This window comes from Embiotoca jacksoni, unplaced genomic scaffold, assembly GCF_022577435.1.
Source record: "Embiotoca jacksoni isolate LCO1_2020_lvr unplaced genomic scaffold, fEmbJac1.0.p SCAF_3, whole genome shotgun sequence".
In the NCBI taxonomy this organism is placed as follows: domain Eukaryota; kingdom Metazoa; phylum Chordata; class Actinopteri; family Embiotocidae; genus Embiotoca; species Embiotoca jacksoni.
The window spans coordinates 8,069,904-8,088,185 of NW_027185381.1; the positions used below are offsets into that span (position 1 = coordinate 8,069,904).

Sequence of the window (18,282 nt, forward strand, 5' to 3'; positions counted from 1 at the left end):
GCCACAACTTTTCTCACCATGAATATTCAGACCTGGTCCTTGGAATATTCATGGTGAGAAGAGAGCTATATTTAGGATGTGCCTGGTTCCATTGACATTCCTGGGGTGCAGTTAGGTTTCGGGTGTAGGTGGGTGTGCATGTTGTTCTCAGACAGATCCACTCCTTGCAACTCCCTGGCTCCACCCTCTCGTCCAAACACCTTTGGGTTTGAAAAATCAAGATGACCACAGGTGAAATGCCAGATTCTGTGCTTCAAACATCACAATCCAATGGGTGATGCCTCTTGGGTTTGCCACTTGTCAACAAATTGTCCAGGTTTGCTTGTGAAGGGTGCTGTACTGTAGTACTTCCTATACAAAGTCTTCACTTGATATAAAATCATTGTCACTAAAGGAAGAACCCTGTTTTAAAAAGTTACAGTTCTACCTTTCATGAAGCGCATCATGTAAGCTGATACTTAAAACATCTCGAAATGTACCATGTGGGTAACAACTGATTGAACACTGATTGAGCTCAATGTATTCTGCCCACTGTGTTACTAGTCATCTACTGTGAAATTCAGGCCTAAAAATAAGAAGGATTTAAATCTCTGACTACTTTTCAGCTCATAGAATTAAACCTCATGTAACATGACTTTTCATGTATTCTTCTGACTAAACTGTTCTATATTTGTCCTACGCAGGACATCAGGTCAATAAAGTTACATTTTATTGTTTTGTTTTTTAGCGATAAAATCATTTTCTTTTTCTAATTTCTTTCGGGTGGCTTTTTCTTTTTTTTCATGTTCACTTCCTTTACTCACTGTTGTTTGGATTGTTGTTGTCAGGATGTCCTGTTGGACCACCTGGACCACAGGGACTAACTGGATTTCCTGGACTACGTGGACCACCTGGACGACCTGGACCACCTGGACCACGTGTAATGTGTGGAAGAGGTGATTAGTTTTTGAATCACAATTATTTTGAAATAAATTGAATAATTGCAATAATTAGTTTTTCACAACTCAGCCTGCAGCTGTGGAACAAGATGCAAGTGAATAGATGTTATTGTAGAACTTTTTATTTTATGTTCACGTGTACTATAGTTGTTGAACACTTGATGATGTATATAAAGAGATTAAATCCTGGATATTGCATCCTCCACTGCAACAATTCCATCCTTGTAATGTTTAAATGTTTGTTTAGAAACATGTTGATTCAGTTCTGTTTTCTCATTTTCAGCCCATAAACCTGCAGTCAAAGAATATTAAGTTAAATATATTATATATTAGAGCTAATCTGATAAGATTTTCTCCTTTTGCCTACCTGTAGTTAACTGTTGTTAAAATCATTTTATTTATCACTGTCTGACTTTATTAGATATGTACATACACTTGAACTCATTTGTCTCCAAACATATGTGATATTGGGTAATTTAATGAGACCCAAAATTGCAGAACCTCATGCACTTCAAATATATCCATTATACACATTGGGAATAGCGCCATAATGATTAGTCAATCATACACACCATAAGTCGCTGTTGTAGAAGAACAAATCAGTTGACAGTTAAATCAGTATTTGCATAAAACATGTTAAATTACAACAGCAGTGATTCAACACTTCTCAAAAAAAGATGAAAAGTATTACTCTACCATTTATTGCAAGGTCGTTTGCACTGGTTTTGTTATCTTTCCATGTGTATATTATTTGTGAAAGATTGAAGGGATTGATCATCTATGAGTTACAATCGAGTTCAACTGTGAAAACTGAACTGACTTTGTTTATTCAGATCCCTTTGTTTCTATCGGCCGGGACGTGGACACCTTAAAGAAGAGCATTAATAAGTTAACCCAGGGTAAGTATCCAATTTAAGGTCTACAATGGAGCATTCCAGTAAAATGAATGCATGTTATTGGGGATTATGGTGTGTGTTAAGTTTGTGGCTTTACCTCAGTATTTTTTGAAGTGTTTTTCCCCTGCTCTGTGCACATCATGGTGCTGCGCTCCGTTCACATGCAATAGGAGCAGTCTCAGAACTATTTGATTGCCCCTCTTGTATGTTGGAAGGACTTTGAAGGAATTGTTATCTGTGCTCACATGCTGGGCCAATTAAGATGAATGACAGTAGACAATACTTTAAATATGGATTTTACTGCATAGAAACTACAAATTCCAAAAAACACGATGTTTCACTCTCATCTTCAACCCAGAAGATCTATACGATCACTAACGTTTCAAGTTCAACACCCAAAATGACATCATAATCTGCCCTCCTTTTGCTGAATCATAGCATTAAATAATTTCCAGAACAGGGTTTATACAGGGCAATTGGAAAGAGAGTTGACCTTTGACCGTTTGGACATGAACTGTCATCACGTCTACATGCTATCCTGTTAAACATTTGTGCGAAATTGGTGTATGAATTCTTGAGTTATGAACACAAACGTGTTTTGTGAGGTCACAGTGACCTTTGACCATCAAACTTTGATCAGTTCCTCCTTGAGACAAAGTCAAAGACAAAGTTTTGCAAGGTTTGAAGAAATTCCATTCGTTCCTGAGATATTGTGTTCACAAGAGTGGGTTGGCAGAAGGTCAAAGTGACCTTGATCTTTAACCCCTAAAGGTAACCCCTGTATATATATATATATATATATATATATATATATGTATATACAGTGGTGTGAAAAAGTGTTTACCCCCTTCCTGAGTTCCAATTTATTTGCATGTCTGTCACACTTAAATGTTTCAGATCATCAAACAAATTTAAATATTAGTCAAAGATAACACAAGTAAACACAAAATGCAGTTTTTAAATGAAGGTTTTTATTATTAAGGGAGAAAAAAAAAATCCAAACCCACATGGCCATGTGTGAAAAAGTGTTTTATATATATATTGTGAATCATGTATTTGTTGAAACTGTTTTCTACCTACAGCACTGTTAAGTGGGCACGGCCCCATGGCTCAACACAATGACAATGCTATTTTCAGAAGAAGAAATACGTGTCAGTACCAAGAATATACGGCTGTTCCGGCTTTTTGGAAAACAAATGTGTTCACTTGTCAACTGTAAGCTGTTTTCTTTTTTCAGTTATAAACTTTGACTTTGTCCGGAGGGTTGGTCAGAAGTACTTTGTGTCCAACAAGGAGAGAGGCTCTTTCTCCCGGGCTGCCGAGTTCTGCTCCCAACGAGGCTTAGAGCTGGCTCTGCCCCAGAACGAGGACGAGAACAGTTCACTGACTGAAGTGTTCTGGGACGATCTCAAAACGGTCTGGATCAACTTCAACAATAAAAAGGCAGAGGGGGCGGTTGATATGGAAACCCGACCTCTGATCTTCACCAAATGGGGAGAAGGGCAGCCAGACCAATCTGTACAGGAGAGCGGCTGCACCATGCTGTCAGAAAATAGCATCTGGCGAGTGACAGACGACTGCTTCCTGAATGCTTACATCATTTGTCAGTTATAGAAATGTTTGGTCTTCCTGCACGGAAACCTTTTCAAGTTTCCCATGCAGGAATCATGTTGAAAGAGAGCAGTGCATACCTTTCTAGCTATTCAAGAGTAATAGCTTTCCAAAACACTTATCTATGTCAATCTCTGCTTCAAAGGAAGAATTGCTTCAGCAGTATGGCATTATTAAAAAGCACATACCACAATAAAATATTCAACAGTGAAACCCTTTTTCATCTTCATTTATTTAAATGTCAAGATAATCCAGTGCCCAGTTTGGCTGGACAATGTCACACATCTTTCCAACTGTAGCTGACTTGTGCATCATTTTCTGGTGGATTAGTTTTACAATGGTTGGCATGACACTCAGCACAAGGACACAACACTTTAAATGATTAATTATGCAGGAATCTTTGGGATTTTCAGGACTTTTTCAGTTTCAGTTCTCAATTTTAAAACTAAATCTCAATTCAGTACATAAACTAGACAATTCAAGGTTCAAATTTACATCCATGTTTGTCCAGGCTCATATAGTGGTGAAGGAATTTTCATCTATCATTGGATCTCCCCAAATGGATGTAAACTGTAACTTGACATGTTGGCGGAGGCATACAGGCTGCAAGGTTTGAAAAAAAAAAAATGTTGATACATTTTTCAGTGTAGGACTAAGCACCTTTTGTCCTCGCAGCTCTCGCATTGTGTCCGCGAATATAGCAGGAAGGTTAAGTCCCTTCTTTCTTCAGCTGAGATAGCAGCGATAGTGAAAAACATGGTTCTGCTTTAAAGCTAAAATCTGCTGAAAAAAGAAAGTTCTGTTGATTTAAGGAAGACATATAACGACTTACAGTCAAAACTGGGTGGTAACTATTTTTCTTACCCTCAATACTTTTGTCCAGTGGTTACATTAACTATGTCATCTTTAAAATGAATTATGCAACAATATCACAAAGGAGTCATGACAACTTAAATTGCCTGGTTTCAGGAACGAAGATGTAAAATCAGTCTTTTATTTCTCATTTTATTTCAAATGAGATCAAATGTTTTTGCTGTCACAATGCTTTGCCATTGTTGGCAAAAAAAAAATGATCCTCCCCTCTGTTCTAAAACAGGGGAGGATCATTTTTCTGAGTTCCCAAATGGGACTTTGCATCTGCTGTTTACATTGGACCAAATCCCTTGTACATGAGTTCTCCTTCATATCTCAGTCATTTTTCTTTGGAAGCATTGAAGAGGCAGTACATCCAGCAAATTACTCCTTATTTAATACAGTCAATTTATTTCTGCTCATCAATATATTATTATACTAGATTTAGTGTTACCAAGAGCTTTGAAATAACAACTACAGCTTGCTAATAAGTAAATTAAATTTAACTTAATTTCCAGATACATTAGGTTGGTAAAGCAGTTTTTTCGAAATATTAGTAGAATCCACACTGACACACAGGTGGCTGGAAAACTTCAGGGAACCACTATAAATATGTAGATTACAAAATGTATCATAGTTTCTGTTGTGAAAAAGTGTGTTGAAATTCACATTGAATCAACGGTTGCAAATAATCACGGAAAATATTTGTATATCGAACATTTGGCTGTTACAGTTTCAGTTCTGGACTGAGAAGAAGAGGCTGCTTCTCTTATTCTGCATCCTCTGTCTGCTGTCACCCATAGGCCGCAGCAGCTTCCTTGTCCTTCTAGTCCCAAAGTTGAAAAAGGAGATCGTGACATCCTGGGATACCTGGAGCACCTGGGAAACCTAGGCTGCTTGGGCTGACCGGTGTGCCTACTTTCCAGTTCCAAAAGTTAAAAAAAAAAAGATAATCTACCTCACCACAACAGTGTTTTGAAAATATAATCTTTGACCAGTCTTCACCAATTATTTGTTGGCAAATGAATTTGTTTTTTACTTACGATCCTACAATCTTCCCTCAACTGGCTTAATTTCTATTTCCCTGCTCTTCAGGGCATCAAGGTATGAATGGCCCTTCTGAAATATCTGGAGATCATGGACCTGGAGTAACATGCACAGAAGGTAAATTCAGCTTCATAAGAGAAGATAAGACAAGACAAGATAAAGGTGCCTTTAGTCTGCAACAGCAACAATAGTGTCAGTTTATTACACGCCACACTGTGCCAGATGGGTCAAATACAGTATTGGTCTCCCGCTTTGTCAGACTGTACAATATTATTTTGAGACATTGTCCAATGAAGGTAGCGCTGCAATATAAATACAACTGTAGTACATGTAAATATATTTGTTCTTGTCATCCTTTGTCTTCACTTTGTACATGCTTCCTGAACATGGACTCATTTATGTAACATAAATGTACACGTTATGTATTAATGATGAGATTAACGGAAAATTCTGTTTTATTCTTCACAAGGAAATATGAACTCTGATTCAACTCTGTTTTGTCGACTTGTGATTTTTAAATCTTGCCTACCATGCTTCTTAAAACAACACCACCAAAGTTGCAGTGGTTTACGCCCACATTAATCTTCCATAATGGCAAATAAAAATAGTTCATTGCTCATATAAAGAAAGAAAAGATAGTAAAAGAACACAGGCTATAAATGATAGCCCTCTATTTGTAGAAGTTGCACCTCTGTATAGGTGACTCCTTCGACCTTAATCTGTTTGATTCAGATGTTTGATTCCTTCCAGTAGCCCGGACCTCACAAGCCTTAAAGGACGACCTTGCTAAATTAGAGCTGTGTAAATATCATGTTCAAGGATGATTGTTTCAGAAAGGGAGTGCATTACAACTGTTCAAAAGTGTTTTTATAATTTTTAATTAAATTCATACATGGCCAAAGTGGTTTCAAGTCACTTTGTGTGGACAATTTCACAGGAAACACAATATTTCAAAAACAGCCTTATCTCAGCGAGAGAAGCTCAAATACAGCTTAAAACTGCATTACAGTGCCACGGCTTAAACTAAGTGTTTACGACCAAGTTTCCTACTCAGAACTATGGAAAATGGGATACACTACATGGCCAAAGTAGTTTCAAGTCACTTTGTGTGGACAATTTCACAGGAAACACAATGTTTCAAAATCAGCCTTATCTCAGCGAGAGAAGCTCAAATACAGCATAAAAATGCATTACAGGGCGGCACGGTGGTGCAGTGGTTAGCACTGTCACCTCACAGCAAAAAAGGTTCCGGGTTCGAATCCGGTCCTGGGCCTTTCTGTGCGGAGTTTGCATGTTCTCCCTGTGCTTGCGTGGGTTCTCTCCGGGTTCTCCGGCTTCCTCCCATCATCCAAAAACATGCACCTCAGGTCAGGTTACCTGGCGCCGCGCTAGTGGCAGCCTGCTGCAGCATCTCCCCCCTGAGAGCCCCCCTGCTGTAGTGAAGAAATTTCCCCTCGGGGATTAATAAAGTGTATAAAATCTAAAAAAAAAACTGCTTGAACTAAGTGTTTACAAAGAACTTTCTTCATCAGTACTATGGCAAACGGGGTAAACTTCATGGCCAAAGTAGTTTCAAGTCACTTTGTGTCTGCAATTTCACAGAAAACAATATTTCAATTCTCACTTTCTCAGCCTCATGTAAAACTGCATCACAGGGCCACGGCTTAAACTAAGTGTTAATGAACAAGTTTCTTTCTCAGAACTATGGCAAATGGGATAAACTACACGGCCAAAGTGGTTTCAAGTCACTTTGTGTCTGCAATTTCACAGAAAACAGCATTTCAAATCTCACTTTATCAGCCTAATGTAAAACTGCATCACAGCACCACGGTTTAAACTAAGTGTTTATGAACAAGTTTCCTGCACAGAACTATGGCAAATGGGTTACACTACATGGCCAAAGTGGTTTCAAGTCACTTTGTGTCTGCAATTTCACAGAAAACACAATGTTTCAAAAACAGCCTTATCTCAGCGAGAGAAGCTCAAATACAGCATAAAACTGCATTACAGTGCCACGGCTTAAACTAAGTGTTTACAAACAAATTTCTTCATCAGTACTATGGCAAATGGGACAAACTACATGGACAAAGTGGTTTCAAGTCACTTTGTGTTCACAATTTCACAGAAAACACAATGTTTCAAAAACAGCTTTATCTAACCCTAACCCTAACCTTCTAACTCTAACCACCTAAACTTAACCCTAACCCCTAACTCCCAACTCTAACCCTAACCCTAACCCTAAAACTAACCCCTTAAACCTAACCCTAACCCTAACTCTAACCCTAACCCTAACCCTCAAGGAACAAGAACGACAGAACCAGTGGTAGAAGAAGTATTCAGATCCTTAAGTATCAATATTGGATAATCCTGACCACCCTCTCCACCTGCTGCAGGGACAGAGGAGCACTTTCTCCAATAGACTCCTCCAGCTCCGCTGTCACAAGGACAGATACAGGAGATCATTCCTGATACAGGAGATCATCCCTGCCCACTGCAATAAGACTGTACAATAACTCACCTCTGGCAAAATCAATCTCAACTATAACACCGTTAAACTGTTGTTTGTTTGTTTGGTCTTTACACTACTGTTTAGTTAGCTAATCTAATATTATTCTATTTTATTGTATATATTGTGCATTTTTATATTTAATATTTATTACTCTGTTATTTGTATTGCTTTACCTCTGTTGCTGTAGCGAAAAAATTTCCCCTTGGGGATTAATAAAGTATCTATCTCTCTATCTATCTATCTATCTATCTATCTATCTATCTATCTATCTATCTATCTATCTATCTATCTATCTATCTATCTATCTATCTATCTATCTATCTATCTATCTATCTATCTATCTATCTATCTATCTATCTACAGCAATGTAAAAAATACTACAAGTTAAAGTCCTGTACGAAAAAGCATAGATAAAAGTAGGCTACATAAGTATTAGCAACAAAATAGTTAAAGTATTAAAGTTAAGTCCTGGTTTGGTCCAACTGACTGATATACCATTATGTATGACATCATTAGATTATTCATAGTGACACGTCTCTGACATACTGTGACTATCAAACTTCTGCTGGGTAGTGCATGATTTGCACTTTGAACATTACAAATCTGTAACTATTTCAGTAAAATTATTCATTTCAAACTCAGCATGACTGTTTAGCATTTCTAAGGAATTCTGTGAAATCCATTCATCCTGTCCTGTGAATATTAAATCCAAGATGCAGCACATAATATCCCAAAACTGAAATTTTTACGACCATTTTCATTGATCTTGACAGAGTAAATAGATATTGTGTTGGGTAATGTTCCTGGTCTCCTTGAACTCTAAATTATCCCTTTGTAACACTCTGCAGGATCAGTTTTGGACTCCAAATGTCTTCCTTTGTGTAATAAATCTCTCATGAGACTTTGCTTACTTTGGACCAAATACCTCATGAGTTCTGCATAAAATATGACTCATTTCTCAGAACACCCAGCAGGTCAACCAGCAGCAAGCTTTTACAGTGTTTTAAAATGCATAAAAGACGGTGAATTATGCAGTTTTAGTTGCAGGCATACTCACGCTGAGTATTTGCAAAAAATGTCCTCCTAGACTTGCAATGCATCTGCATCTCCTTTAAAAAAGCATTGCATTATGTCTTTTGCACAGACATATTTTCCTATTTAAAAAATTATTCAAGCAAATAATTGTAAGAATTAGGCTACTAAAGCGTGTGCACGCATACCACTTTTCAAAGGGGTGTTTTGAAAGCATGTGACACAATAAAACGTACAGCAGTGCTGCAGTCTCAATTCTTTCATTCATTCATTTGTTTTAGGTTGAATGTAAATGTTCAGTCCCTTTACGAGTAATCTAAAAAGTTAGGTCCATTTAAAAGAGGACATTTCACACATTTCACACATTTCACACGTTGTTTATCAGACACTTTATTTAATAAGTTAAAAGTGACGCTTTAAAAATGTTGTGTAAAAGTATGAAGTTGATGAAGTAGCTCTTACTGAAGCTAAGTAGCAGCTATGTCTTTACATTTGGTGGATAACTCCTGACACGGATACAGCGAAACAGGTCATATGTTTTACAATACGGACCAAACTACAGACGTGTTTGTAGGGACAGTTTGGACTCTGCATATTGGCTGCAAAGTATTTCTTCGACTCATTATGTGGCTTAAAATGTTTCTGTCAGTCACCGCTTCCTTTTATATATAGTCTATGGCTCTCTTATAGGGCTAACTTCTTTTATTGTGGCAGGACAAATGTGACGTATTTCCCGCCATCTGTGTTGCCGTAAGGACGAACCATTTAACTGTATATACATTATTGTATACATTTTCCAGTGAAAGGCGAGGCGAAAGCGCGCGATAGAAGTATTCTTAAATGACATTACCCTGTAAACAAAATAATATTGTAAATCTATATAATGTCTTTTAGCCGTGAGCGTAGTAGGATTAGCAGAGTGGCGCAGCGGAAGCGTGCTGGGCCCATAACCCAGAGGTCGATGGATCGAAACCATCCTCTGCTAGATATTTTTCTTTGGTGTACTCGTTTGCTAGTGGATAACAACAGCGTTGCAGTAACTGAGTTGAAGTGTCGCTATTTCGTTGCCATTAACCAATGCATTTTGAAACAAAGTAGAAAGGGAATAAAGTTTGACAACCACTGAGAGTTGATCTAGAGAATCGTTTCTGTGAAACAGAAATTCAGGGAAATTGTTGATTTACTGCACCAAAAACAGGGCGACTGGTTTCTGACTGGAGTCTTTGCCGAGCAACAATTGATGCCCTGAAACTAACCACCTATGTTGTATGAACAAAGACCAACAGAGTTGAATATGATCAAATATGTAAGAAACTGTCACTTAAAAAGCAAAACATGCCAATTTAAAGCAAACTACACAAACAGATTCTCTTAGAAGCCTGATAAAGCCATAACATTTAATTTAATCTGACATGACAATGGTAATTTTACATTTAACAGTGAAGCTTATTAAATGATTAGGAGCAGAATTCAGCTGTTTTTTTTTTTGTTTTTTTTTTGCCATTTTAATGGCAGGCATGTCTCCTGTGCACCACCTCACCAATCATGCATCAACATAATTTAGTCTGACCACATTCACAGGTAATATGGAGTGTTTATCAGTGATCACGTGGAATTAGTGGAAACACTGAGGGGACACACGTAGATAAAAGAAACAGGAGCAGAAATAACACAAGGCTTATGTCCATGAATCTGTTTCCTCTGTGCCTGTTGGGGCTTGTCTCTGTTCATTTTTATTTCCTTCAAAGTAAGAGTGCACCGTCATACAGCATTGCTTCATCCAGGACGAACAAATCATTCCGCAAACTGTCTAAAGAATCAAATGAACAGGATGAGAATGGATGGCATTATTGACTAACATGAATAACAGCATGTTAGCTGGAAGAAGTTAGGCCACATTGGAATTGATTGAGTGATGATGGAATTTACGTTAGTTCGTTTTCTATTTAAAGGGTCAGACTTTGATATCATAATGTCAAAGTTCATCCAAATTATATTCTACTTACCCAAAACAGTAAGTAGACATGCATAAAGTCTGAGTGTTTTTTTTGCTGTCAACAGTTTACACGGACCATTTCAGAGACTTGAATGTTTTATTAAGTCATGACACTGTTTAGTTGTAATTTTGGGAGAGTAAGTCAAATTTAATTTGTATCTATTGTATAGTGTGACAGTTAACAGTAAACAGTAAATGCTACAAAGAGAAAGTGACAAAAAGTTTTGGATTCCAAATAAAAAGTTAGGTACATATTTTTGTTTTCCCAGTGTTGAACACTTTTAATGCAAAACACATCATCTGAACTTCTCAAACAAAAAAATGTGCAACCTTCATCTCGATTGTCCAAACGTCTCTTCTGTTCTTTGACCTCCCCCCGTGATGAAGGGTGAAGTCATCCTGAGGTCCCCTGTGAGGACTGGAACTCGTTTGAATGTAGGACAGACTCCCAGACATCAGGAGTTTGGTCTTCTGGGTCCCACATTAAAGAAGAGTCCTTTACCGTGCAGGGAAACACCTGACATGGGTTGGCAGCCCATTATGCAATTCGTTATATTGAAAAATAACTTGTGTGGTCTGCAGAGTGTCTACGCCACAGCGGGGATAAAATACTGCAGCGACACGTCTTCATGCAGCAAAATCAAGTGAAGGACCCTCTGATGGACGATATCTGAGGAGACGAGGGCAACGTCAATGAAAACACAATGTGACCAGCCGTGGAACAAACTACTGCAATTAAAGTAACAGCACCACATTTATCTGTTACAAGTGCATTTACTTTTTGAACTTTGAAAAACTGTTTCCTAAACCATAACGCTGCTGTAACAATAGTGAAATGAAATGTGAAAAGGAGTAATATTATTGTGAATGCAGCCACTGGGCAGCATGACATGATAAAGAGTTAAAGAGCTGTGGGTCGACTTACTGCACATGGCCTTGCTGGGGTTGACCTGCTGTCCCATGAGGAACTGTTGAAGCCTCTTGATGTCCACCCTGGCCTCCACCATGGTGTCTTGGTCTCCGCTCTGAGACGGACCACCGCCCTGAGAGGCGTCATCGCCTGGACGGACAGGAGGCAGAAAGGGAGGGAGGGAGATGAGTGAAGAGAAAGGAGTTAGAGCCAAGTCATGGAAACGTGAAGTGTTCTGAACTCCTTTTCTATCACAGTAAATTAAATAGCTGATCATATACTGAACTAATGATCTAATATCTAAAAGGAATAAGGGGAAGTTGAGAGAATGCTGAAAGACGGTGGAGCAGCAGACTCCAAGAGGAAGAACAACTTCAGTAGTTCTGATGAAGCAGAGGTGCAGCTGCAGGAAGTGAACAGCGCTGTCATATTTATTAGCGCAGCGTAAGTACTGGATGTAATTTAAAAAAACAAAAAGATGCATGTGATTAGATTGCTCGGCGCAAAACCAATTGTGTCAAAACAACCAGCAGCTCGCAGACTGCAGCAAAGCTGTCGTCTGGCCGTCAGGGTGTTAGAACCATGATGGTAAAGTAATGAAAATAATTATTAAAAATAAAAAAAATATAACTGTAGACTGAAGACTGTAATATTATACAAGTGAAGAATTGAAGAAAACGCAAAAAACAATTATTTGGCACAAAGATTCCAGCACTCAGAGGTGCTTAAGAGCGCTCTTGAGTGTTCGTAGATTTAGTTCTTACCTTAGAAAAAAATCCCAAATAAGAAAACATTGGTGAATGCCAGAACCTTCGTAAAAACTGCGCAAGTGGATTTTAAGAAAAGAAATCTCTTCTTAAGAACGGTTGGTGAAAGAGGCCCAGCGTTTTCAGACCAGTGACAGTATTGCATGAAAAAACTGCAGCCTCCTCATCCTCCTGTCAACACAAGTTTTGTTGATATGACAACAGAGGTTTCTTATGTATCATGCATACATATAGACAGACCACCCTCCCTGGTCCCTACGTTTCCTGTCTGCCTCTCTACTGTACACACGGAAACACAGAATACAAAAACCTCTTTTAGCTTTAAAAACAATAAGCTATAGCTTGAAGCTGAAGTTTAAGTCACGTGTCAAAGTACTGGACAACCATCCCCTCGTTAATAACTGAACAGAAAACGTGGACCTCGCGGTGGCATTAGAGGAAGAGTGAGAGGAAACTCCAAAGTCAGGAGGATTCATCCTGCAGGGAGCATCGGGGTCTGCCCCAAATTTAATCTCAAGACTTTCAGTTGAAACATTTCCGTGTTGGGCTGACAGGCTGATGTTACCATCCACGCAGCCGTGGTGTTAGTGTGGCTGAAATCCAGCTGACAGTAACAACGTCTTTACCCCACGAAGGGTTCCCCAGGTCTTTGAAGTGAGTGGTCACAGAAACCAGGTCTGTCTCGATCTTCAGGTTCATCTCTCCGTTCAGGTTGGCCTCGATTACCTGATGCACACACAGACACACACACATTTTACTTTACATCCAACAAGCTGCAACTTTAAATTAGCTTCCACACTAATCAATATGAAAGCATTGATGTGAGCAGAGAGCAAACATCAAACTTTGTGTCAAAGTCAGGAAATCAGAAACGTAGATCATCGAAATGATTCAGAAAATCTAGTGCAAAGAAGCAGTGAGCCGGGCGAGGTGTTGTGAGGGACATTTATGTTTTAAGAGGGTCAAAATGTCGCTGTCCCAAGTCATTAAAAGGCACGTCAACTTGTCAGACTCCGTGGGGTTGTGCACTGTGATCTGGTCCTGCAGGTTCAGACTGTTTGACTGCAACGATCTTGAGTTGTCTGAAAGAAAAACATTCAGTGCAAACGGCCTGAACGATGGCGTGAGAACACTTTGGTTCTCCAACATGACAACGTGCCTGCTCACAGCATCAAATCGTCAAAATCAAATTTCGTGTCAAATTTGACAACATTTTTTGCTATTCCCCGCTGCATGTTTCAGGTCCATGGAGAAATCAAAGACATGCAAGTGGTCACAAAAATGTGTACAACTCAGGAGGTGCTGGTGTCGATCAAGCGACGCTTGAAACCTGCCGTTCTGGAGCAAAAGGAGAAGTCTTTGAACTTGAACTGAACTGATTGCCTTACTCTTAACTTGGGTGAAGTCTGGAGGAATGTTCTCCTACCAGGAAGTTGGAGAGGTTCTTCATTCTGTCCACAACGTTCTTCATGGTCTTCAGAGGAGGCAGATAGATACTGACCTGCAAAGACACACATATAAAGGACCGGGCAGACACACGAAATGATGCTGATTAAAGGTAAACCATCAAGGCACTTACAATGGAAGAGAAATTTCAGAGGAATAATCGTGTATTTATACTTATTTAAAATGGGAATTTTGTACGAGGATAAAATGGTATTTGGACGCGTGTTGCACTTCACAGAGACGTCACTTACATCGAAGTCTGGCATACTCGGTTCTTTGAATTCATGCCAGAGTCTCCGTGGGATGACTTCAACCGGGACATCATGAGTGACAACTCGACTGATGCTGGACAGGGTGGGCTGGATTGGACGAGAGGACGACATCACTCCTTTAGGTTTCTCAGCTGAAACTCCATAATAATTCAATATTTAAATCATCATCAACTCCAAAGGGAAATATCCATCCCTTTAGCTGCTAAATGCTCCCCAATGTCAATCAGCTCTAACTGTATCTGTCAGGTGTTTGCGTCTGACCAGGTCACGTGCGGAGACTTTTATAGTTGTGTGTTGGAAAACAGCTGCCTGCTGCGAAAGAAACTGACGCTATGAGAGCACTGAGAGTGAACCAGAGCGGTAAAGTTGTAGGCGGACAGCGAAATGTTGAGCTGAAACTTATTAAGCTTTGTGCAGCAGATTCACGACCAGAGACACTTTTTACACTGTTTTCACAAGTAGAATATCAACTTCAAAGGTCATTTCTGCTGCCCCCAAGTGGCCAAATACAAACATACGAGTGGAGGGGATAAAGCAGAGACAAACTGTCCTGCCAAAACACATTAACCTGAGTAAGAGAAGGAAATTGAAAACGGTTGGTCATTTGGAATTTTTCAGAGTCAATTAGCCTCACCAGCTCGGCGGCGATGGTAAGGCAGGGGCAGTGCTTCTTGGTCAGTTTGACCTTGACGACCTTGGCGTTCTGTACCGTCTTCAGAGCTCTGGACAGGTTCTCCGGAGTCACCTCCAGACAAATCTCATTGTCCTCAGAGGACACGCCCTCCATCTGGTACTCATCAAAGAAGTTGGCCTGCAGGGAGGAAAGACACGCTGACAGGTTAAGGTGGAGGAATAAAGGGTCACTTCACTAAAATCACAAATAAAAGTTAAAAAAAAAAAAAAACCACAGACGACGCTGAAGGCAGTGACATTTGTCACCTCTTCAACACACACACACCTGCAGGTAGTTTCTGAAGAGTGTAAATATAGTAAACATTCAGTGTATATTGTTGTACAGCTGCAATTGGTGAAGGTGTCTTAAACTCTTCTTCGTGTCGTTATTTCCCTGTCGGTTCATCTCTTTGCAGGCTCGTTACTAATCTGTCTCCATTCTGTGACTGACTTTTGCTTCCAAAAGCTGAACCGGAGCCTCCGCTCTTACCTGAGACAGCTCACACCACATGCTGACCCCTCCGTTGGCCACTTTACCCGACAGAACGAAGAACAGGTTGTCTGGAGTCAGCCGCAGGACGCACATCTTGGTCAGCTTTGAGATGGTGGTGATGACACCTGGTGAGGACGGGGAAGAACAAAGTTATTAACCGTGACAAATATTACTCTAGTCCAGGGGTGTCAAACATACACCGGCCCGCCAGGGGGTCCGGCTCGGCCCGCCGGATGACTTTGCTAAGTGTGAAAATTACAGAAAGACATAAATTGCATTTCTATGAGAATATGGAGGTTTACGAGTACAAACGTTGTGTAATTGTTTTTTTTAATCGATCCAGTAATTGCTTCAGAAACAGCGTAAATGCAACGTCTGCTCCGGAGGGAGAAGCTGCTGCTGCTCGCTTTGTGACCCGTTAAATCTGCAGAGGAGAGCCCAGGCAGATAAACAGTGGGCTGATGTCTGAGTTTTTGCTCTTTATGTTTCTAGTTTATTGTAGAAAGACCTTTAAAATAGGGTTTATCATCCAAAAACCTTCAATGATTTAAACATAGAGAAATGTTGTCATTATGTATGCGTTATTATGCTATGATTTTACTGGTCTGGCCCACTTGAGATGAAAGTGGGCAGTATGTGGCCCCTTAACTAAAATAAGTTTGACACCCCTGGACTAGTCAGTATAAAGATACTGCAATCAGAGATTTATTTAAAAAAAATTTTTTTCCATAGCTTTATTTTAATTGACAAGTTCTTCCAGGAATAATTCATTTGGGATGGTTCAAAATAGACCTGTCAACAAAAAGATAATTAATCAATCAGCCCTGAGGTGAAATTCACTGTGGTTAAAAACAAGTACAATATCGTTCATTAAGTTGCAAACCAAGGTCCATTGTAGATTTTGCTATATTTTAATTTCAGAAATTCGCGCTAAGAAGAGGCAAACGTGTTTAAATTAGTGACAATTTCAGCTCATGATGTATGCCGAACTAAAGACTGTCCATAACATGTCACAAAACTCAAAGACACAACTCAATAACATGTTACGAATTTCAAGTCTGGCGGCATAATTATTTTTCCGCGGAGGCTGCAAAGTGTTTGTGCGATATTCGGGTGAAGCTAACGGGTTAGCAGCGCGTGTCGGGGACTTGTTGAGAAAGAAAAGGCTGAATGGACTCACGGGTGAAGTGGTTGAGACACGCGACGTCTGTGATTTTTCCTCGGAACTTCATTTCGAGTAATGACAGTAAACTTTACTCTACGATTGAGCTTCAGGCGGAACACATTTTGTTTGGGTCCGTCAGCGTCCCACGTCGGACGGAAACTAACGCAATCCGTCAAACGTTCCTTCCGACAGAGAAAGTGGGAAAACAATCTCTTTTTTTTGTTGTTGTTGTTTTTTTTTTTTTTTTTTTTGCCTTCAGCTGCAGGAAACACAGGACAAACACAGGATCCACTCCCGCAAAGTAAGAGCTAGTCATAACGAAGAAAAGCCCCGTTTTTAGTGAGAACAAACTTCTTTGATGTGGTGTTGACTGGATGAGCAGCAAAGACAGAGGCTCCACACCTGTGTGTTTTTTTTATTTTTTTATATATATATATATATATATATATATATATTTGATGTGTGCTTCACTTACAGAAATCTAACAGTACACAGGATCTTGGTTTCAGGGTGCCCCGACAACTCGTTTGAGTGGGGACACAAACGCACACGGAACAGGTGATTTGACAAGTTGTAATGGCGCCATTTGTCCACCAGGTGGGAGGATTTACTCTCTCTTTCAGATATGATAACTAAATGAGCTACTGTGATGTCTGTGTAGTAAAAACACAGCAAGAGAAAGCACGACACACCCAAGTAAATAATCACAACATGTCTGAACTTCAGAAGTGTGCACACATGGGCAGGTTAGATGATCAAATCATTGTACGCATGCCGCGTGAATTGAGAGAATTTCATTTCTAAATCTGACTTTCTATTAAAAGTGATCAATCTTTTTCGGTCCACGAGTGAACTGAAGGCTCAAATTAAAGCTGCGTTTTTGTCCTGTACGGCTGTGATTTTTCCAGCATCGCAGCAGTGATGCTGCTAAAGTGTGTGGTTAACGAATGTTTGGAGAAGCACCAGCAGAGATGGTGACGTCATCCACAGGCCACTGATACTCCAGGTACTGTGGAGGGAGACGGACGAACGACCAACACTCATCTGTCCAAACATACAACATCCGGAAGAGTTTGGACAGATTCACTTTGCAGTTTGTGTTTAAGTCTATACGTTGGCTATATTTAGGTCTATATAATGTTTTCATTTTAGCTAATTACCAGAAAAGGCATTAATGTTAGTAAGTAAAATGCAGAGATTTACCCTGAAAAGCTGTCACTTATAACGTCCTCCATGCTTGTTTGTTTACATATTGTGGGCGGCAGACTACGGGCAGGACAACGAGAAGACTGCAGCTGTAGTCCGACATGAATTTGAGTTTAATATGTCACGCATTTTGCTATGAACTGTGGGTTTCCTTTGGAAATGTCTGCAGAAATGCGGATTTACGGAAAGGGTTGCTTAAAGGGCTCAAAATGTGCACCAGAGAGGTTAGCTCAACAGGTGAAGTTCCTCTTTTATCAAGGTCCTGGTTGATGGTTCGGATCCCACCTTGTCCTGTTAAAGGTTGATTACAATTTTGGTGAAGTTTAATCAAATGTTTGGGAAAACAAAATTGCCCGTACAGCACAAATTACAGAAAGATATTGAATATCACTGCGGACTCACCACTTTACCAAACAGAACCCCTTTGAAAACATGTGATATAAAATATTAGATCAGGAAGGTCCAAAGAT

At 39.6% G+C, this 18,282-nt stretch overlaps 2 protein-coding genes and 1 non-coding gene across 3 annotated transcripts; 2 read left to right on the forward strand and 1 right to left on the reverse strand.

Annotated features, from left to right (window-relative positions):
* Nucleotides 1-868: 868 nt before the first annotated feature.
* On the forward strand, nt 869-3,628 carry LOC138206398 (mannose-binding protein C-like). The gene is made up of 3 exons (XM_069163088.1): nt 869-935; nt 1,772-1,837; nt 3,072-3,628. The coding sequence occupies exons 1-3, from the start codon at nt 923-925 to the stop codon at nt 3,446-3,448; spliced, it is 456 nt and encodes a 151-aa protein (XP_069019189.1). The 5' UTR covers nt 869-922; the 3' UTR covers nt 3,449-3,628.
* A 6,170-nt stretch (nt 3,629-9,798) lies between these two features.
* On the forward strand, nt 9,799-9,870 carry trnam-cau (transfer RNA methionine (anticodon CAU)). Its single transcript has one exon. It is a non-coding gene; the product is annotated as a tRNA-Met (tRNA).
* Nucleotides 9,871-10,282: 412 nt separating this feature from the next.
* Nucleotides 10,283-16,753, reverse strand: hus1 (HUS1 checkpoint clamp component). The gene is made up of 8 exons (XM_069163380.1): nt 16,622-16,753; nt 15,439-15,566; nt 14,911-15,087; nt 14,256-14,363; nt 13,985-14,059; nt 13,185-13,284; nt 11,807-11,941; nt 10,283-11,551 (listed from the first exon to the last, which is right to left on the reverse strand). The coding sequence occupies exons 1-8, from the start codon at nt 16,671-16,673 to the stop codon at nt 11,469-11,471; spliced, it is 858 nt and encodes a 285-aa protein (XP_069019481.1). The 5' UTR covers nt 16,674-16,753; the 3' UTR covers nt 10,283-11,468.
* Between the last annotated feature and the right edge of the window lie 1,529 nt (nt 16,754-18,282).